The sequence below is a fragment of the Urocitellus parryii genome, chromosome 15 (assembly GCF_045843805.1).
Source record: "Urocitellus parryii isolate mUroPar1 chromosome 15, mUroPar1.hap1, whole genome shotgun sequence".
NCBI classification, from domain to species: Eukaryota; Metazoa; Chordata; class Mammalia; order Rodentia; family Sciuridae; genus Urocitellus; species Urocitellus parryii.
The window spans coordinates 47177226-47200324 of NC_135545.1; the positions used below are offsets into that span (position 1 = coordinate 47177226).

The 23099-nt window shown below is 38.7% G+C and overlaps 1 protein-coding gene across 1 annotated transcript in view; it reads left to right on the forward strand.

Annotated features, from left to right (window-relative positions):
• Hydin (HYDIN axonemal central pair apparatus protein) overlaps positions 1–23099 on the forward strand; it is a 319191-nt gene that overhangs the window by 113987 nt on the left and 182105 nt on the right. Inside the window, exons 15-17 of the mRNA XM_026399248.2 lie at positions 1530–1665; positions 4152–4316; positions 6050–6202. Of these exons, the coding sequence (XP_026255033.2) occupies positions 1530–1665; positions 4152–4316; positions 6050–6202 (454 nt within the window). The remainder of the gene's footprint in view (positions 1–1529; positions 1666–4151; positions 4317–6049; positions 6203–23099) is intronic.

Sequence of the window (23099 nt, forward strand, 5' to 3'; positions counted from 1 at the left end):
TTCCCTCTGGGTAGGAGAAGGAACCCACTGAGGTGCCTTGGCTTACTTAGTATTCTTTCAAGACCTAAACTTTTTTGTTTGATTGATTGAAAACGGCCAAAACCCTTTGATGTGGTCCTTTCTGTATTTGAGTTTGCCTTTTAATCTAGCTTGCATTGGTTTTCTGTGTGGGCTTTTTCTCATACTCTCCAGATCCTTTTCCCTACAGCTCTCAATAGGAAGTCCTGACTTAAAAAAAAAAAAAAACCTAAAGAGGCTATGAATTTCCTACTAACATATACTCTGTGACCCCAGTGAAATATTATCAACCCTCTGAGTCACAGCATTAGGTGCAAAGGATTAGCTTTAAGAGAGTCATGGGGTCAACTGACAACTTCCATTCTAGCTAAAAATGAACACTCGTCTCATGCTAAATCACAAGCTTCGAGGTTAAAGAAAGGCACTTTCATGTTGTTCCTTTTGGTGTAATCTGCAGGAACTGCTCTCTGACTCCACCAGAAGAGTTGCTTTTAGAACTCGTTCCCCAAAGTGACTCTCTCAGAGAGCCAGCAGTGGCAGCTTGCCATGCTGTCACCACGAGTGCCCTTCCTCTCACTGTGCACTAACCTGGCACGAGGCTCTGCCCTCCACTCCCATGTCCTCCTGTGCTCCCCACGACACCAAAGAAGAGTTAGTAATGCCAGTGTCAGTCCCCAGAATGACCTTCATTTTACCTGTGAGAGAAGTGGGACTCCATGAGAGAGAGCGCCTGGCCCAAAGTGACACAGGTTGCGTTTAGTGAGGTCAGCACTGAACCTGGCTCTGTCTAGTTGAAAAGCCAGTACTCTTCACCATTGCACCGTGCATTACAATAATGACATAAGGCATGTCAGACGCCAAGAGCTACAGACACAAAATTAACCCAAGTCAACTAATAACAGACCAACTCCAAACACAGGGCTTCGTTTCCTCTCTCTGCTACACACAGCTCTCCCTTCCTCTCCCCCTGCCCAACTCCTCCACATCAGAACCACTGTCACAGAGCCAGTTCTGGGCCGAGCAGCTGCCTGAGCCCACCCACCCCAGACAGCTGTTCTGCATAGGAATTAGAATTATCACCATTATCTAGATGATGTGAGCTGTTGCTAGTCCTTGGGGGACTTTCTGGCTGGTCCAAAGTTCACAGCTAGTTAGGACCCCATGCTGGTGGCTTTAGTCCTGCTCAACATAGGAACAGATCCTAAGGAACTTGTAGCATGGGGCCCTTTACTAAAGGAAAGCCAGGTCGAAAAGCAATGGAAGCTTGAGTCATTACCCATCAAAGACAGCAGTCTAAGGAGTTCTGCTTCTATTCCTTTTTTGATTAAATAAAAAATAGTGACTGGGAGCTTGGAGAGAGGAGTGACAGGAGAGAAAATCTGAAAATGATTAATGTATTTATTAAAGAAAAACTTCTATATGACAGTGACAAATGCATTTAACTCAGGACTCTGCATTCTCTGTATGTCAACAAGCTATTTTTGAATTGTTTAATGTGTTTCTTTGAGCAGATGTGTTGTACCTGCGCTCCAATTGGTGAATGCAGAGGTGGACTTTGGGCGCTGCTTCCTGAATTACCCCTATGAGAAAATGATCCAACTTGTCAATCCTGATGACCTTCCAGGATACTATGAGATCCTGCCTCAGGTGAATTATTTTATTCTTCCTTGGTATTCATTTTTCTCCCATTGGATTTCTGGATGAGAAAGACACATCCTTCTGAAGAGCCATCATCCTGAACACATTCCCTTATGTAATTCTGATTTTTAACCCTCGGATAGGTTGGGGATGGGGTTATAAAGCCACAGCTGGATTGCCATCTGCATGAGTGAGCAGCTGCAGGTGTAAACAGTTGTTAATTTCCCAGGGAAATTGCCCTTGATAAAGAAGGGAAAGTGTCAATTAAGCCAACATGCAGAAGTGCACCTGCAAATAATTGCCTTTAAACTAACCAAGCATGGGAAATGAGCTAGAAGTTTTCATTTATGCCCAGGGCTGTGGTTTGAACATCATCACCAAGATAAAGCAATGCAATATTTATAAATGGACTTGTTGAACCAGAAGAACAGAAGTGGAAGAAGAGGAAGGAGGAGGTATTGTCTCTTAATGTCTTAGGAAACATGTCTGTCCATATGCCACTCTACCTGGCCACGTGAGAGACAAAACAGTTCACATATGGATGAAAGATCTGTACAGATTAGAGTAATGGAAGGTTACTAATGACATACAATTTACCAAGAATGAATTTGGCTTTAAAATTCAGTAGTGTAGCCAGATGCAATGGCACACACCTGCAATTTCGTTGGCCTTGGAGGCTGAGGCAGGAGGATCACAAGTTCAAACCCAGCCTCAACAACTTAGCAAGGCCCTAAGCAACTTAGTGAGACCCTGTCTAAAAATAAAAAATAAAAAGGCTGGAGATGTGGCTTAGTGGTTAAGCACCCCTGGTACCCACCTGCCCCTCCCCAAAAAAACCTCATTAATATAAGTACAGTACTCAAATATAAATTCATGCAAAAAGGTCAAGTGGGCTTATTGGCTACAGTTCAATATGAATTAAAAGAGCAGTAAAGGAGCCACAGAACCAGTACAGGTTGGGCTACAGCTGAAGGAGGCCAGTAGTCCCTGGCCAAACCACAACAAGGATTTGCCTTTGATCTTATCATTGTATTTTTAATGGGAGATTGAAAAAAATCTGTCATGTTTGGAGTAACCAAAAATGTGACCCATATCATCTAAGTCATGAGAGGAGCCAACTCAAGTGTTTAGTCTGGAACAGGGAGGATAGGAAGGCTACCTCTCCCTAGTCCTTGGGCTATTATGCAAAAGAGGGAATTAGAGTTCTCTTCTGGGCTTCTCTGAGACAAAAACTGAAACCAAAGGGTGGAGTTATAGGACATGTCAAACACTGAGATTCTCGACAGCAGAACAGCTGGCCCTGTGCAGTGCAGTCATCTCAAGAACTCAGAGTACAGCCTGGACCTGGGGTCAAGGGACGCAGTTTCTGCACAGCAGGGCTGAGAATAGTGTAGAACACTGGCTTGGGCATAAAATTTAAGGGGAGCCAAACAGACATCATGTAGATACATCATGTTTTTATGCCATATTCTAAGAAATCAAAATTAATTAAAAAAAAACATAAGTGAGCAAAATATCAACACTTGGACCAGTATTGCTGGATTTGCCTTTTGCCCTGGGATCAGTGGGACAGCAGAGGACAGCTACACAGGAGGTGGGCTGTGATTAGGCTGTGCTAGGCCAGACCAGAGGCAGAAGGACTGTGGGAAGCTTCAGAAGATGAAACTGTGCCCCCTTCTCCCAGGGAGCTGAAGCCCTCAGAAGTGTTTCTCAGAATCACTCAAACTTGCCTGACTGTAGGATTTTTAGAGCTTTCTTGTTACATACAAGCTAGTACTTGCTATTAAAAAGGGCTGTAAAGAATGCATATGGGTGAATATTGGGTGACAGTTATTCATTCCTCATTTTAAAAATACATGCTGAGTATATACTTGGGGTCAGAAAGTAGCTAGGCAGAGAGCTCAGGGCCCAGGCCTGCACTAAGAGGTCTCCAGCCCAGGAAGAAGATGGATGTGCAGATGGTGACTGCTGTCCAGTGTAGACTGTGGAAAAGGACTTTATAGGACGCTCCCTGGAGGCAGACCTCCCACCCTTGAGTGTGGGGGGCACCTGGGGAAATTCAAGAAGAGTATGCCAGATAGATCAAAGGGTTAGAGGAGGGAAGCAGCATCATGTGTTCAGGAAGTGCCAGAGGTGTGGCCTCAACCACTGGAATGCAGCTGGGCAAGGTGGGGGGGGGATGAAGCAGGAAAGCCTAGGGAGCCAGGTTAAGGACTTGGCCATGGAAGGCCGCTGTCCTGAGCTCATCCACATTGTGGATTGTTTCTGCATCTCCCTGTGCTGGACACTTTGGATTTGGGGCCGTATTCACACTGCACTCAGCCAAACTTCCTTTTGGCCTATTTGGGTGCTTGTGCCCATTGACTTGCCTGAGCAATGAGACATTTCTAAAGAACCTCCATAGACTCAGGACAACATTTGTTTCAAAATAAATTGTTATGCTCTTTGTTCCATGTCCTGCGTGGCTTGCTTATCTCCCTGGCTTGTCTCCCCAGGTGTGTGAGGACCAGCCTCCTGTGCTGCTTTGCAGCCCCACCCCCTATGGGACCATACCCCCCCACAGCACTGTGCACTTGCCTTTGGGCCTGAGGACCCAGGTCACCGGAGAACACAGGTCCACAGTCTACATCTCTGTCTTTGGGAGCCTGAACCCTCCTATGGTGAGCACCAATTTTCAAAACCAAAATTATCATTCCTGTGCTTCTAGTCAAATATTTCAAGATTCTTCATTTAGGGCTCACACCACATTTGCATACCCTCTAGGCATTTGTAGTTAGAGTTTTAAGTTTTCACTCCACAATGGTACAACACAAACGTGGCGTTACTTAGGGAATTTGTATGGAGATGCATCAAAAAGAAGCAGTGTCCAATGGATGTGTTGGTGCATGCCTGTAATCCTAGTGACTCAGGAGGCTGAGGAAGAAGCGTTGCAAATTCAAGGACAGCCTCAGCATCTTGGCAAGACCCTCAGCCACTTAGTTGAGACCCTGTCTCAAAAAAAAAAAAAAAAAAAAAAGGACTGGGGAAGTAGCTCAGTGTAAAGTACCCTGGGTTTAACCCCCTGTATCCCACACCTCTTACCACACACAAAGCAGTAGTGTTTCATAGCAGTTGTTTTTAAGCTCCTGAAGTTTTACGTAACATGCACAAATACACATATGACCCCTCTCCAGGCCAGCACATCTGTGTATTTAACAAGCTCCTCGGTTGTTCCTGGTGAAAAGCTGGGTTCTAGCCTCACAAGTTTGTCACACGTGAGCTGAGAGATCAGTTTCATTCACTGCTCACCAGATCTTTTTCTGTATATTGACCATATGAACCATAGCCCAGATCAACCTACTGAAGCTGTTAAGAGATGAAATAGTCTTACCAGGCACAGTGGCACATGCCTGTAATCCCAGCAACTCAGCAGGCTGAGGCAGGAAGATCGCAAATTCAAGACCAGTCTCAGCAACAGACCCTGTATCAAAATAAAAACAACAAACAAAAACACACAAGTTTAAAAGAACTGGAGGGAAAAAAAGGACTGGAGACATAGCTCAGCTTAGTGGTAAGCTCCCTTGGGTTCAAACCCCAGTACAAAAAAAGAAATAAGCATTGTGTCTCCAGGGGAGGTAAGAGGGAGAAATGGAAATCTCTGCTGCTTGGGCTGAACTGAAGGATAAATCTTGAAGGAAGTTGCTCAGGCTATGTGTCCCTAGGCATTTGGAGTACTTGGGTGCTGGGCAATGTCAGCTAACATTTGCTTGAAGTGGTTCTGATTGCTTGGAGAGTATAATAAGGTAGGATATTGCTTTTATCTCTTCCATATAAGATGCCGAAAGCAACCTGAGTCATGAAATGGCATTGCAAAGGCGGGCCACTCCCAAAACACCAGTCTACGTCCCCTGCTGGGCTCACTGGGACACCCCACCCCTGCACAGATGCAGCTCATGAGAGGGCAGCCAGTGCTTTATGAAAGAAAAAGGCACGCCTTCTCTGGCAGACATAGTACAAGTGGATTTCAGCCACTAACCTGCACAGCTGTGTGCAGTGGCCCTTCCCTGTCACTCCGCTACTGAAATGACAGAATTGGACTCAAACCCAGCCACCCCTAGCTCTAAAAAGCCATCCCTGAGCCCCATGCTAAGTGTTTTCGAGGCTGGAGTGCTGCATGGGTCTTAGAGGCCCAAGATTCTGGTTTCCCCTCAGTGCATAGGAATTCTGGGCTGGGACCCACAGGTCTGACCCAGCATGACCATCCCTGTGGCCAGTAGGAAAGGATGTCAGCTCCCACTAGCACCCTATTATGCTCTGCTTTTTATAAAAAGGGGCAGCTGTGAGCTTCTGCTGGCACTGATTTTTAAAGCCAGCCATTTCATCTGGTCCTGTTCTTTCTCTCACATGAACACAGGTATGTCATATAAAGAGTATCGGGGAAGGCCCTGTGATCTACGTGCACCCCACTCAAGTTGATTTTGGCAATATCTATGTCCTAAAGGACTCTTCCAGAATTCTCACCCTAGCTAACCAGTCCTTCATTCCTGCATTGTTTCGGGCACGCATGGTGAGTAGGCCCTGGGCCATCGTGTGATGAAAACCCAGCTCTGGCTCGTAGGCAGTGGCCTGGTTTTTGCAACACATCTTTGAAAATGAGCACAGAAACAGATTTGCATTCTTAAGCTGTATTGAACCATGTCATTCCCCATCCCCAATTCCTCTTGGTTATAACCTTTTTGTTGATGAAGAAATACAATACGCAAGTCATTTGTCAAATAAACAAGTACATTTCATATCATCCTAGCTCAGGAAGATGCTTCAGAGGTCCCAGCTCTCCTAGTGAAGATTCCTAAACCTGGCTCCAGTTCTAGAAAAACACTTCCTAAAATGTCTCTGTAACTGGAAGCCCTTCCTTTAATTTGAATCCTTTGCTACAAATTTGTTAGTATGTTTATTCTATTTTTATTCTCCCTTCCTTCTGAGAGTATTTTAAGGTAGTTTATAAGCATGTATGAAATACAAGATGGTATTTGCCAAAAATAGAAATTAAAGAAAACAGCAAGACCAAGATGGATACAAAGACAGATATATTTTTAAAATGAGTATATTGTTTCTGTGTGTGTCACAAAGACATTTTGACCTGCTGGTCTCTTATAAGCTGATTTTTATTTTTTGTACAAGAACAGACATAATATAGTGGGACAGCTTTGGGGATTTTTGTTTGTTTGTTTGTTTGTTTGTTTTGTAGAATTTAGGAATTCTGAACCTAATAATTGAAAGTGTTCTTAGTTTTAGAAATAGTTTTCTCAATTAATTTTTTCTGGGGTAGCCCTCCTCCTACCCCCACATCATTGTCATTTGAATAACCTTTAGTTTCAGCATTTGTCAGATATTTCTGAAGGATCAAATAATACTAATTTTCTAAAAACCACTGCCAGAAGGAATAGGATCATAGTTTGCTGCTGACTCATGACAGACGCTGGTCCCCAGTTGGCAGCCACTATCATTACCATTGTTTGTTTTTATTATTATTTTTCCTTACTTCGTGGAGAGGTAGCCACTTCCACCTACAGTCACTGCTCCGTTCAATTTGAGGTTCTGACACGACCCCAACCTTGCACCACAGCCTTATGGAGCTTGTGCAGAGGATATTGCTTAATAATGGTTAGAGAAAAATCCTGCAGAGAAGACATTTTCTCTGGACTTTATCCAGTTGGCTGATTGACGCATTGGGGAGCCATCACAAGCGTTGCTTAGGAAGTGCTGGTTCCTGGTCCAGTACCGAGTGAACAGTGGGAGAGAACCACGAGGGGGAGCAGAGCAGGGCCTGTGTGGGTTGGGGAGGAAGGAGATGGCAACTTCCGACACACATACAGCACCATTCCCTCTCATTCTCAAATACCTCCAGATCTCAGTTTTTATGGCAATTTTTGGTACATTTCAAAAAACAAAAAGCTCCATTGTATATATTGAATGGCCCAGTTGGCTTGTATAGGACTTTTTTTCTCATTTCCTGATGCCATCTTTCAATTCCTTAATGTTTCCTTAAATCAGCGAGCTCTGGTTCCAAGGAGCCAGTCCTATGACACTAATGATCTACTGTAGGATGTGTTTCTCCCTCCATTGCTTTGGGAAACTGATGTTTATTGAGTTATAGAACAAAAGTAGTTTCAACTGTAGTTCTCATAGGTGGAAATTACACTCTTCATATTTCAACTGAAAGTTTTGTTGGATTTTCTAATAAATATGTATTAACTTTATAGAAACTGAATTATGCTAACTTAGAAATTAGAGTGGAAAGAAACTGAAATACCATTTATTGAGTTTCGACTTGATGTACAGTAACAAGTCTTTTTTTTTTTTAAAGAGAGAGAGAGAGAATCTTTTTTTTTTGGTAGATGGACATAACACAATGTCTTTATTTTTATGTGGTTCTGAGAATCGAACTCAGGTCCTGCTTGTGCGAGGCGAGCACTCTACTGCTGAGCCACAATCGCAGCCCCTACAGTACCAATTCTTACAGAAACTATTAAGCATTAGGAAAAAGTTTCAGCAGGTAGATGCTTGTTCCCTAAATAAGCCTACTACTGATTCAGATCCTGGATGCTCTTCTCTTTTCTTGCTGGCTACCCTGACATGAGGAGGCTTCCTTTCTCCTCTCTTGGCCATCCGTGCATGTCATGCCTCCTCAGACATTAGCAGTCTGCCCTACAGAGCCTCATATGTGCCCACACATCATGGCAACCACTGTGATTAACTTCTTCCTTAGCAAGAAACATCTCTGTGTTATCATCCAGAGGTCAGGAGATGAGACACTGGATGCTTACCTTTAGTGACACAGATCTATTTTGAATTTCTCTGAAATAAATGCTATACCAATAAGAAAAAGATTGTCTTTTTAAAAAAAGTCCTCTTCATATAGTATGAAGTGAGGAAATAGTGTAAACTATATAGAGATATATAATCTATACATATGATTATATAAATACATTATAAATTTAGATAGAGATTAGGAATGATTATATATAGCTTTTGTATACATTATAAAATCTATCTATATAAGTTAAATATTATATATTTGTTCCATTAAAGCCTAACTTATCCTTAGTGTAAAAAAAAAAATTGATTAGCACAGGAAAAGAGTTTCAGAATGCCTAGAATACCAGCACATCCTGACCACTCCCAGGGAGAAGTTTAATAAGTGGGAGAGCAGCCTAAATTCCCTCTGGTTTGGAGGGGTAAAAACTCTCACATCCAAACGTGGGGTCAGGGCGTGAAGAGGCCCTATGCCAGAGAGTAGTTTCTGCTTGCACACAGAGGGCTATCTCAGGAAGAGAGATTTCCCTGTCTCTGGTGAGCAGCAGAAATGGGGGTGAGAACATAGCAGGGTCCCTGAAGTCCTCAGTGCTGGGCTGGAGGATGGATCCCTTCTTCTCCTGGGTGTCCCTGGGTAGGCAGAGCATGTGCATCTCTCAGGACCTGTTTGGAGGCATCAGCAGTCCTTTTCCTTATGAGATTAGTTTGGACTTGTGTTCAGATGCCAGTGACACCTTGGGTGTCAGCTGGCACTAAAGCATCTTTGCAGTGGCCTCTGCCTCCGTGATCTCAGCAAGAGGTCATTACAGTTTGGTATGTAGAATCCCTGGACTCTAGAAACAGGAATTCTGATGCTTCAATTAAGTGCTCTTCTTTTAAAACATTGATTTTTCTTGGCCTCTTACCATAACCATACAGTGATGTGGCAGCAAGGGAAACACAGCGCCTCCACATCATCTTCAGACCCTCAGGCGACTGAGTCGTCTCCTCACCTCAGTAGGGACCCTCTTTCTGTATTTATTTGTGTAGATATCTGTTTCCTTTTAATGACAAGAGCTCTGCACTTAATTCTTAGCACCTTTCAGCAAGCTTGGCAGTTATGATAATGACAATATGATGACATTGAATTAATTATTACTAACACTTAGTTTTATTGGCCACTTTATATATAGCATTGCATTTAATAAAACTCCATGAGAAAAATACTGTTGTAATCCCATTGTAAGGAGATAGAAACAGGGAGAGACAGATTAAGTAGATCGCAATTTCCTGTAGAGTGTGATGTTGATCTGGTCCTTCTGGTTTAACCTCAGACTCGACCTTTTCCACTGAGTTTCTGTACTGCCTGGCTTTACCTAATGAGTGCTTATGAGAATGGACCTGGAAATGGCAAGAAGATTTTGGTTTCATGTTTCTTCCTTTAACAACCTTAGATTTAGAAGTGCAGGATTTGCTAAAAAGGTCAGAACAAAAAGTTAAGGATCATCTGAAATAGACAAAAGAATTGGATAAGCTTTGTTTTCATCAGAGATACGTAGAGATGTCTATATGCAAAGCACTGCCATTATGTCATTCTCCAACCAGCCATAATTCTTCATTATATATCTGAAATGAAGATACATAATCTATCTTTTTCCTTTCATTTTTTATCCTTTGCAATGTATAATGAAGAACTAGATTCACATATGTAGATGTGTATAAAAATTCTTCACTGTTGTAGTTCTTAAATGAGGTTTAAAATTCAAATTGAGGCCCCTGTTTTAACAAAATAAATAAACAAACCCAGAAGAATGGCAGTCAGGCATTTCAGATCCAGTGAGATCTTTGGTGGGAGACTTTATCCATTTTAAGAGATGGTGAAAATTGTCACTGTTGCCAGAGGGCTTGTTTTAAACTGGTCTATAGAAAACTATGGCTATGCATGATACACTCCCCCATCGCTGCACACCTGAGCTTGCTCTCTAGACCCAGGACTTAGACCTCTGTGGAACTTACTAGATTAAGAGATTCATGCTAGAGAGATTTTAATGGGCAAACAGCCTTTTGACAGATGATGTCATTAAGATGTTACACCCCATAATGTATAGAACGAGCTATTTCTCAGCCTTTTAAGAAGTAGATGAACTTTGCCCTCAACTTGTCTATGGAAGGAAATGGCTCAAGGAAACCAAAAAGAAATCTGTATATGGAAAAAAAAAGAAAGAAAGAAATGTGCATGAATCAGAGACCAACCACAGTTATTACACCTCTAAATATCTTTTTTTTTGTTACAGATGGGTTTTGCAAGATAATAACTTTGTTTACTAAGATGTATATTTTCAATAAAATATGTGTTTTTCAGCTCAGAACTACACTTTTGCATTGTACATGGTTTATGCCCTAGATAGCTTTTTCTTTAGGCTCGATACATACTACTGCCTTTAGTTTTTTCGGTGTCCCCATTTAGAAGATCAGACAACTTGAATTCCTCTTGGTTAGGAGATCTGTCCAAGGTTACATGAGGGCTTGTATTTTATGAATTTTAGTCTAGTTTATTTTCACCACAGAATTATTTGATTTTAGAAGGTCAAGAACTATATTCTCAATGCAGAAAAATCCAAGAATTATACTTGACACTGGAACCTCACACATTAGCCTTTTCCCCATTTATCCCCTATTCTTAATAGAAATTAAATATTTATATTAAAGTCCATATATTCCCCTAGTCAGTTCCATTATCTTCCTTTCTGCCCAGAAGCAAACATATCATGAATTTGAGGTATGTCAAAGCCATGTTTTTATATTTTATTTTATAATATGTATTCATAAATAGTGTGTTGTAGCATTTTGTTGTTTAAAAGTGTATCTGAATCAGAGCACCCCGTTTGATACCTTGAAACTTGCTTTTTAGACTCATGTTGTGTTTCTAGCATCCACCCATGTTAACGCATATAAACTATCCTTTAGCTGCCGAATATACTCAGTTTAACAGTATTGTGTTTATTTATTTGCCTACTATTTCACAATTGGGTTATTAAAACAATGGTGCAATAAACAGAATATTTGTCTGTAGAGTAGGTAAATATCAAGAAGTAGAATTGTTGGGTCTTAAGACAGGAAACCAGTAGATTTTTCAGCTTCGTTAGATATGTCCAAATTGCTCTCCAAAGTCATTATATCAGTGTGCCCTTCTAGGAGTATTTGAGCTGTTTCTCTAATGGCAAAACTTAGTATGGTCAGATTCTTTAAGTTCTTGCCATTATGAACATGAAATAGTAACTCACTCTGGATTTAATTTGTGTTTCCCTTATTACTATTGAGGTTCAGAATGGTTCATTTGGATATCCTCTCCTGTGATAATTATCTATTATCAATTATGTATTTATAGATGTTCTTTATATATTGAGAATACTAATCTTTTGTTCATAATGATGCTTTGGATATTTCTTAAATATGCTTTTAATCTTGATGCCAGTTTTATGAGTCTTTTCCTTTCCTGTTTCCTATGTATAATTGAAGAAATCTATCCTAATTCTTCTATTTAAATACTTTAGACTCCTGTTTTTCACTCATCTTTAGTCCAACTAAATTTGTTTTTATATACAATGCAAATAATGTCTGCTTTTTCCCAGAAAGAAAGTCAGTTGTCCTATAGCAGTTATTGAACAGTCCTTTCTTTTTCTTTTAATGCCTCCCCTGTTAATCCAGATTAGATTCTACAGAAATCACATGTACCTAGGTGTGTTCCTGAGCTTTCTGTTTTATTCAGGTTATCTACCTCAGTGTTACTACCCCTACTGTCTTAAATGCTAAGACTTAATAATAACAACTAGCCTTTGTTATGTACAAGGCACTAAGTACTTTATGTGTATTACTTTATGTACTCATCAATAACTTGATTAAATGTGTTTTATTTTTACCTCTATTTTACTGAAGAAAATGAGGTACAAGAATAATGAAAAGTAGCCCAAATTTACACAGCTAGAAAATGAACACTGGAGCTAACTGTGAATATGTATTAGGATTTATTTTATGCTCTGTAATAAAATATTATAATTGTTTTCATAAAACATCCTTTTTCATCTCTCCTAAGTTCCTTTGTGTGAAGGGAACCTTTTTTGCATTGTATTCTCTAATACCATATTAATAACATTAATATTATTAATAACTATTGAATTTTCTTCTATCAGCTTTAAGTCTTGCCACACATCTCTTAATTAGTTCTAATTTTTTGTAGACTCTCAATTGTAGGTTTCCTTTCAAATTCTTATAGCTTGCTGTTTTTTCTCAATTCACTGCATTGGATAGGATTCATATACAGTGTTGAATAAAAGAGGTTAGAATGGATATCTCTGCCTTATTCCCTACCTCAATAAAAAAACATTCCAAATGTTTTCATTCTAAGCATAATATCTCCTACAGGAGGTTTTGGTAGGTATTTATGTGACGTTACAGAAGTTTCTATCACCTCCTATTCTATTATCAAGGACATGTGCTAAAATATAATGCATTTCTTGCATACATTCAGATGATTATGATTTTTCATTTAATCTCTTCATATGTTGAATTAAATTAATAGATTTTCTGGTTGTGAGTCACCTGCATTCTTGAGATTAATCCAATCAGTTGTAATGTCATTCAAGCACATTGCTGATAAAATTACCATCATTTTATTTTAGTTTTGCATCTGTTGTTTTATAATTTTTAGCATTACACTTTTCTGATTTTGATATTAAGAATATTAATTGCAATCTTTTTGTGGGGGGCAGTTATCAGGGATTAGACTCAGGGCACTCAAGCACTGAGCCACATTGCCAGCCCTATTTTGTATTTTATTTAGAGATAGGATCTCACTGAGTTGCTTAGCATCTCACTTCTGCTGAGGCTGGTTTTAAATGCATGATCCTCCTCCCCCAGGCTCCTCAGCAACTGGGATTACAGTCATGTACCACCATGCCTGGCTGATTTTCATTCTTATAATGAGTCAGTTTTAATCTTTTTTCTAATTTTTGGAAAAGACCTTTATGTAATCATTATAGATAGTAGGATCCACTTCTTGATGACAAAATCATTTAATCACAAGTCTGGTGTGTTTATTTTTTGTTGTTGTTCTTTCTAGATATACATAACAGTGAAGTATATTTTAACACACATACATAGAATAAATATAACTTGTTCTAGTTAGGACACCATTATTGTGGTTGCACATGATATGGCATTACATTGTCATATATTCATATATAAGGATAGGAAATATGTGTCTGATTCATTCTACTGTCTTTTCTATTCCCATCCCCCTCCCTTCCTTTCATTCCCCTTTATCTAGTCCAATGAACTTCTAATCTTCCTCTCCCTTGTTGTGGGTTAGTATCCACATATCATCCACATATCAGAGAGAACATTCTGCCTTTGGTTTTGGGGGACTGGCTTATTTCATGTAGCATGATATTCTCCAGTACCATCCATTTACCGGCAAATGCCATCATTTCATAATTTGTTATGGCTTAATAATATTCCATTATGTATATGTGCCACATTTTCTCTATCCATTCATCTGCTGTAGGGCACCTAGGTTGGTTCCATAGTTTGGCTATTGTGAATTGAGCTGTAAACGTTGAAGTGGCTGTATCACTGTAGTATGCCGATTCTAAGTCATTTGGTGAGTTTTTTGGTAATGGGAGATGATAGCTGTAAGAAAAATTTAAGTATTGATTTGTTTTCTATAATGATTATTCAGAATTATTTTATCTAAGTTTACAAACTATTGACATAAAATTATTTAAAATATTTTCTTATGATTTTAAAATGCCAAAAGACATAGATGAAGCTTGAGTGCATATTAACTATGTGACTGCCTACTGTATGATTCCAACTATATTACATTCTGGAGTAGGCAAAACTATGCAGTCAGTAAAATATAAAAAAATCAGTGGTTGCCATGGGTGCAGGGGAGGAAAGGGAGACAGAGAATTTTTAGGTCAGTGAAATTATTCTTCATGATATTATAGTGATGGATACATGTCATTTTGCATTTATCAAAACCACAGAATTGTACAACACAGAGAGTAAGCCTTAAGGTTTATGTGACATTACCGAAGTTTTCATCTATTCTTTTTTCTGTTATCATGAACATGTGCTTAAATATAATGCATTTCTTGCATATATTCAGATAATTGTGATTTTTCCTTTAATCTGTTAATATTGTTAATATTGGGCAATAAAGACAACCATCAACATAGGTTCACTGAATGTAGCATATGCATCACTCTGGTGGGGGATAGCAATGGTGAGGAAGGTTGAACATGTGTGGCATACAGTATTATATCCAAACACTCCAGACTTTACACTCAATTTTCCTGTGAATCTAAACTATCCTAAAAACAGAGTTGGTGGATCTAAAAAATTTATCTACTAATTTCTGCTTAGTCTTATGTTTTTTCTATTTTTTATAATTGTTTTGTTCTTTTTCAAGCACCTTTGTAGTGGCACCCCCTTTCTCCACAGAAAATCTTAACTGGGCTTCTCCAGAAATCTTCACCATGGCTGATTTTAGGACTGACAGCAAAAGAGTCTCTAAGAAAGAATTCAGTGTAGATAAGCTTCCTATTTTACTTGGCCACTGGCCGAGAAGATACCAGCACTCCAGGTGCTGGACACCCCTTACTAGTTTTTCACAAACATATCCAGTAGAGTTCTTTGAAGAAGTGTGCAAACAAGGCCTCTGGCCATGAGCTGGGCTTCACAGAGATGTCTATATTTTTTAAGATAAGTTACAGTTGGGCTCCATGGCAACAGCTGGCAAGGGGAGGGAAGAAGGGGAGAAGAAGCTCTTCCTTTCTCAGGTGTTGTCCTTGAAGGGTTAACTTACCCAGAACAGTGAAAGAAAAAGCTGCTTTTATGTGAACTTCTGCAGATTGTGAACCTCTGAGCCCCTCTCCTTACATGCTGGGTATAAAACTCTGAAACTCCCTGAACTCGGGGTTCAGGGGATTAATTGATTACAGTAAAAAAACTGTGCCCTCTGAACCTGGCTGCAGCCAAATAAAACTGTTTCCTGCTATCTTCGGTGCCTTGCCTTGTCTGTCCCTACAACACCTTCATTGGAACTAACATACTTTCAATCTTAGTTTAGTAGTGCATTCAGTTTATAATTCTTTTCCTTTGAAACACACATTGCACATGCACACATAATGTGTGTAAACCCCCGCACTTTGTTATTTGCAGTAATTCTGTATTGTTATAAATATGGCACTATCATGATTTTATTTTTAATATGTGATTTAAATATGTGTATACAGTTTGATGTATACCATTTTTGCTTTTATAGCTTTGTAACAAAACTTTTAATCATATTGAATTTGGAGCACATGATGTGTATGATACATGTTCTGAATTTGGTTTTGGAGAAACACAGCATATGATTGGTTTTTATAAATATTCTACATGACCATAAAAAGATATGCATTCTCTAGCTATGTGGTATAACAGACTAGTCATCTGCATATTGGTATATTAAATCAGTCTTGTTAATTATATTGTTCAAACTTCCATAACCTAATTACTTCTTGGTATATTATTCCTTTTTCATAAGATATTATTTATTTTAATCCCTATTTGTGGTTCCTGACTTAGATTCTGTTTTGCCTGATAGTAATATTGCCACATCTGCTTTTTTTTTAATTAACATCAACTTGGTATTTTTCATTCCTTTATTTTCAATGTTTTGTGATTTGTTTAGATAAATCTATCTTAAATAGCATAGGGTGAATTTTCCAAAGCTAATGATAAAGTGCATCTTTTAATAAGCAGCTATGTTGGTTTCCTGTCGCTGCTGGGATGAGTTTCTTCACTTACGTTCTGAAGGTCGGCAGTGGAAAGTGTCTAGAAGGCTGCACGAGACTCCGGGGAAGAGCCTGCTTCCCTGCCTTCCCAGCTTCGGGAGGCCACCCCATTCCTTTCCCATGGCCATTTTCTCTATGCTCAAAGCCAGCAGCATCTTCTCCCTCTCTGACCTTGACTTTCATCTATGCCTCTTTCATCTTTCTCTGTCTTACTCTCCTGCCTCCCTCTTAAAAGGACCTTTGTGATTACCCTGGGCCCAGACCCGTAATCCAGGACCATCTCTTCATCTCAAGATCCTTAATCGTGTCTGAAGATCCCTGTGACATGTGAGGCAACATGTTCATGGATATCAGGGACAAGACATAATTTGGGGAGGGCCATCATTCACCTATCACATCAAAATTTAGCTTTCTAACCCTATTGTGGTTGTGGTGTGTGTTGGATTATTTCAGCCATATCATTTTATTTCTCCTGTATACTTTACTGTTTCTCCCCCTTGTTTTTCTTTTTGTGTTTCTCTACTTCCTTTTCTTTTATATTTGAGACAGAGTCCCTGTTGCCTAGGCTGGTATGAAACTCATGGCCTTAAATGATCCTCCTGCCTCAGCCTCCTGAGCATGTGCCACCATACTTGGCTTGGTTTGTATTCTTTTGTTTGTTTGTTTGTTTGTTTGCTAAATCATATCCTTCTAAGTTCTTTGATAAAGGTCTCATTTCAGTACAGCGGAATATAAGATCCTATTTGACAGGTTGTTTTTTCCTTTCAATTTTCAATTGTTGCTGGTAAATATGCCACTGTGACCTGATTATTGTTTCTACATGGGTAACTTGTCTTCTCTCACTAGTTGCTTTTAAGATTATGTTTTTATCCTTTATTTTCTTAAATTTATCCTCAATGTATCCGGAAGATTTGTGTCTTAAATTCTGGAAAGTGTTTTAGCCATTATCTCTTCAAATGTTTCCTCTTTGCCATTTCTCCTGTTTGCTACATTGGTCCAGCTTCTGCATATGATAGAAAAACATTTGACCCTTAGCTTTCTGAGTCTGGCTTATTTCACTTACCTGATGTTCCCCAGTTCCATCTATTTACCTACAAATGCCATAATTTCATTCTTCTTTATGACTGAGTAAAACTTCATTGTGTATATGTACCAGGTTTTCTTTATCCATTGGTCTGTTGACAGACACCAAGGCTGGTTCCATGATCTGGCTATTGTGAGTTGCACTTCTATAAACATTGATGTGGTTGTGTCACTGTAGTGAGCTGATTTTAGATCTTTTGGATAAATGCCAAGGAATGGGATAGCTGGGTCATATAGTGGTTTTATTCCTATACCGAGGAATCTCCATACTACTTTTCAGAGTGGTTGTACTAATTTGCAGTCTCACCAACAAAATAAGAGTATTCCCCATGTTTTCCCCAACATTTATTGTTATTTGTGTTCTTGATAATTGCCGTTCGGGCTGGAGTGAGATTTTGATTCTTAACTGTCATTGTTTCACAATCTTTGTTTTATATATATTATCCTATTCTGCATTACTTCAGGGATCTCAGATGGGCTTTCTAATCAACTTCAGTTTGAGCTATTGATTGCTCAAGAAAAAAAAAATCTATTACCTGGTTGTCTGCAGCTTCTGAGCATTTGGAATTTTAAATGACAAATCAGTCTAGCACAGAGTATGTTTTTTCTCTCATTCTCAGTGTCCACATCTCCCTTTCTAGAATTCTAATGTTTGCCTTCACCCTAGACACAATTACTAGTCCAGAATCAAGTCTTAAACCTCCTTGCTCATGGGGATATTGGAGACTCAGGTTTGGTCATTGGAAAGCCCGAGGCTTGGCCTATGGTCTGTTTATCTGACAGTCACTATTTCCCTACCACCATGTCCACCTTGCTGACATGAGTGCATTTGTTGGAACATTCCAGCTTTCGAAGGTCTTATTTCACATATACAGGAAAGCTGCCTTGGCTAGGGACTGGCCCTCATCCATTGCTTCCTGCAGGATCTTTTGGTTTCCATTTTTATTCCTCAAAACACTTCTACTGATTCAAGAACCTGGCACCTCCTAGATCGTAGCTTCAGTCAGTCCTGTTCTGTTTCACTTATGGGCCTTGTGATACTTGTTTTTGAATATAGCCATGCCCAGCTCTTCATTTTTTCTGAAATTTTTCTCAATTTTCTGTGTGTCAGAAAAACATGTTTCAAAGCTTAAGCTCGTTGACTCATAGTCTTCTTAACTACTTTATAGCCTTTTATATATTAATACACAGTCTTTTATGTATGAATATCCTCCTTACAGAAGGAGGGTGTAATGTATTTTCAATTAGCATAAGAGCAGAGTTCTTTTCTCTTTGCCTTCATTGTGAAAAATCTATAAAAGAAATAGGAATAAGGGAATAAGAACAAAATTCTACTGTGCCATGATGGACATCTTTTGTCACATAAAATTCATGGCCATTCCAAAATGGTTTAGGCTCTTCCTGAGCCATCCCAAAGTGACCTATTTAGTGACAAGAGGATGCCAGTGGCAATAACATCAAGAACCTTCCAGAAGCAAAGGTTTGTGCTTAACAAAGAACTGAGTCTCTCGCCCCCACCTAAGACCTCTTTCACTTTGGAAAAGCTAAATATGAAACCCAGAGGATAGATTCTAGCAGGTCGTATTGGTTATAAACTATACAGAGAGAAGGAAAGCTATTGATTGAATGTTAGTTAACACGATGGGTCAGCATCTTCCCTGAATTTAGAATGACAGCTCTACCGGTCGAATATGATTAGTTTGAATTTAAGCTAAAGCCAAAATGAAAGGAGGGGGTTTGGTTCAATTGTCACGAGGGAGCTGTCAAAAAAAAAAAAAAAACGGGAAGTATCTTGGTTTCTTGCATGCTTTGCAAGCCTGTCCATCTTTATTCTGTCTCTGATCTTAATTAGTTTTAGAAAATTGGGTTTCTTCTAATTAACTATTATTCAAGTGTGCAGTTAATACCTGTCAACACAGAAGGAGTTTAGATAAAACTTCCTCGCTATGGGTCAAATATGTCTTTTTCCTCAAATCTCATCTTCCTACTTCCATAAAAATGTGTATCTTCTTCCCCACAACCAGCACCATCACCAGCCCAACTCATGTCACTTTTAAGCGTCATTGTCTTTGTCGCTGTCAACTAAAGCATGTACTCTGCCCATTTTGTGCACTGACAATAAAAGTCACAATTCAACATTAAACCAGTACAAAACAGAATAACCACTATTATATAATGAACAAAACCAAGAAACGCATTAAAGTAGCATGGTACAGAGGTTTTTAAAGGTAAAAACCCCTGACATATATTCATCAATCTTATATGATGCTTACCAGGGAGAAAATCATATTCTTCCTCAGTTCCATTTCCCCTTTTCTATACAAGTAAAAAAGCAGAGACATTCATTGCACAGTAGAACTTTCCATAGGATAGCACTTAGGTGTTTCTTTCTTTTCTTTTAATGTTAGTTGCAATGAAATTTTTGGTGCAACATAAAATTTCGTGCTTTGGAAGAAAAAAAATCTCTCTTAGATGTTAGGATATTAAATTGGGATGGATGGTCAGGGAGGGAAGGGTAACATCATCTGAGAGAAGACATGGTCCAGGAGTTGTTAAGTATGAGTGTGAGACAGGGCGCTGTTCCATCAAGAGTACAGGTGTTGTATTCCAGCAGATCTGGGATCGAGTTCTAATTCTGCAAATACTAACAAGTTTCTTAACCTTTGTGGACCTTGGATTCCTTCTCTTTAAATGTAACTAAAATGGTATCTAGAAGATTAAACATGATGATAATGTAGAAAGTGTCTGTTGAAAATCTAAGCACTCAATAAATTTAAATTATTAATGTTAACAAATAAAAACAACCAGGTCAAATGGCTTATGGAAAGGCATAAATATTTGTGGATCTGTAGCTGAAGGAAAAGAAATGAGGGACCTTGAGAGGGGCCCTAAGCTTCTGAACTAATACATATAGTGCAGAGTTCTGTGAAATGGGCTCTCAAACACTCTTTCTTTCACTCTTCACTTGTTTCCCTAAATTTCAGGCAGTTAAGCCATTTTATAAAATACAAAAAAAAAAAATCAAAACCAAAACTGTTGATGAATGCCTATGTGTCTTTTAATATGAAAGAAAATAGGTTTTTAGGTTCATTATCTTTTTGATTCTCTTCTTGGAGCTTATTTGCTTGTACAGATCCCCCAACCCCACCCGCCCACCAGGCATTGTGTCCCTCATGCCCACATGCTTAGGTGCTTTCCTGTTTCCCTTTATTTAACCATATCTGTGCCTTGTAAACATAAGTAACCCCTTTCACTAAATCTGAGAAGGCAGTGACTTTCAGAAAGAACATTATGGCCTTTGTTTGGGGATGGTAACCTAGTAACCTAAAAAGACTATTGATATGCATTATTTGAGAGCAACATGAATTACGTATACCAGCTTCCCTGGCACAGTCAGTTGGCTCACAGTTCTTACAGACTTTTTTTCTCCATAGATAGGAAAATCAAGAAGTGGATCATGTTTGACCAGCAGGGGCTCTCAACATATCAGTGACCAACTCTTGCTACTCAATCTATCATTTCAAACTATTTCCTTCTGGGAACAAGGGGAGACTGGGCAAAATGTGAAAATCATGAGTCTGAGGGAATCAGGGAGCAACCAGTCTAGTGAGAAGTCAAGAGCAAAAAGAAACCAAGAGACTTTTGCTCGATATTTGGGACAACTTTTCCTGTGTCACTCCAGAAAAGGTTAAAAAGATGAAAAGAGCTTTCAAAATACTTAAAGATCTAGAGAGATTTTTAAAAATGAGTCAGGATGAGCTAAGGATATAAAATCGAGAGGAGGATGTGGGGTAAAAGTCCCAGACTTTGAGTGAGGACTCCAGAAGGCCACACACTAGGAACAAGGTAAACTAGAATAGACTCTCAATTCAAATCATTTCAATCTCTGCCTAGATGCAGGAAATTCAGCATGGCCGGTCCTTCACAGCTTTCCCAGAAGCAAACATATATCACCCCTGGAGGAAGAAAAAATTCTGGGCCTGAATGTATCTCCAGAATATATATGTACAGTGTCCAACAGTAAATCCAACAAACATAAATCAGTTAATATAATTTACCACATAAATAGAGTTAAGGAAAAGAATCACATGGTTATCTCAATAGATACAGAAAAAAATCTTTGACAAAATATAGTACCTATTCATGTTAAAAACACAGGAGAAACTAGAGATAGAAAGAACTTACCTCAAGATTATAAAAGCTGTATACAACAAACTCAAGACCAATATCATATTGAACAAAGAAAAACTGAAAACATTTTCTCCAAAAATGCTTTAACCTGTCACCTTTCCTGTTCAACATGATTCTTAAAACTCTGGCCAGAATAATTGGGCAAGAAAAAGGAAATTAAAGGGATAAGAATAGGAATAAAAGACCAAATTACCTATTTGCTGATTATATGATCCGTTTCTAAAAGACCCAAAAACTCTACCAGAAGATTTCTAGAGTTGATATTAAAAATTTAGGAAAGCAGCAGGATTCAAGATCAATACACATAAATCAATTGCTTTCCTATACTGAAGAACTCAATCCCAGTCACAATAATCTCAAAAAAAATTACTTGGGAATAAATCTAACCAAGGAGGTGAAAGATAACTGTAATGAAAACTATAGAATACTGAAGAAAGAAATTGAAGAAGTCATTAAAAGATGGAAAGGCCTCCCATGTTTTTGAATAGGCAGAATTAATATTATAAAAAATGCCATATTATCAAAAGTATTGCACATATTCAATATAATCCCTACCAAAATACCAATGACATTCTTCACCGAACTAAAAAAATAGCAGTTCTACAATTCATTTGAAAGAATAAAAGATATAGACTAGCCAAAGCAATAATGAGCAAGAAGAATGATACTGAAGACATCATAATACCTGATCTCAAATTATACTACAGAGCTACAGTAACAAAAACAGTGTGGTATTGATATCAAAACAGATATGAAGACCAGTGAAATAGAGTAGAAGATACATAGACAAATCCACAAAACTATTCAACAAAGGTGGCATCTGATATTCAACAAAGGTGGCAAAACGAAAGGTTGATTATTCTCTCTTATATGTGGATGCTAACATATACCCATGGAGGAAGAATAGATGTTCGGTGTATTAGACAAAGAGTAAAGAAGGGAATAGAGGGGTAATAGGAATAGGAAAGCCAGTGGAATGAGTCTGACACATCTTTCCTATGTACATATATGAATACACCACAGTGAATCTTCACATCATGTATATCCACAAGCCTAGAATCCTAATTAGAATAAGCTATACTCCATGTTTATATAAATATGTCAAAATTGACTCTACTATCATGTATAACTAAAAATACAAAAAAATATATGATACTTAAAAGAAGTGCCAAAACTATACATCTGAGAAAAAAAGCCTTTTAACAAATGGTGCTGGGAAAACTGGATATTCATATGTAGAGGAATGAAACTAGACTCTTATCTTTCACACTGCACAAAAATCAGAGTGGATCAAAGATGTAAGAATTAACTTTGCAACTAATAGAAGAAAACATGGGTTCAACACTCCAGTATTATTGGTTCAGTATTATTGGCTTCCTTAACAAAATCCCTAAAACTCAAGAAATAAAACCAAGAATCAATAAGTAGGATGGCATTAAATTTAAAAATACTTCTGCACAGCAAAAGAAACAATTGAGAGTGGAGAGAGAGAGAGCCTACAGAATGGTAGAAAATATTTGCCAGCAACTCCTCCAACAGGGAATTATTAGCCAC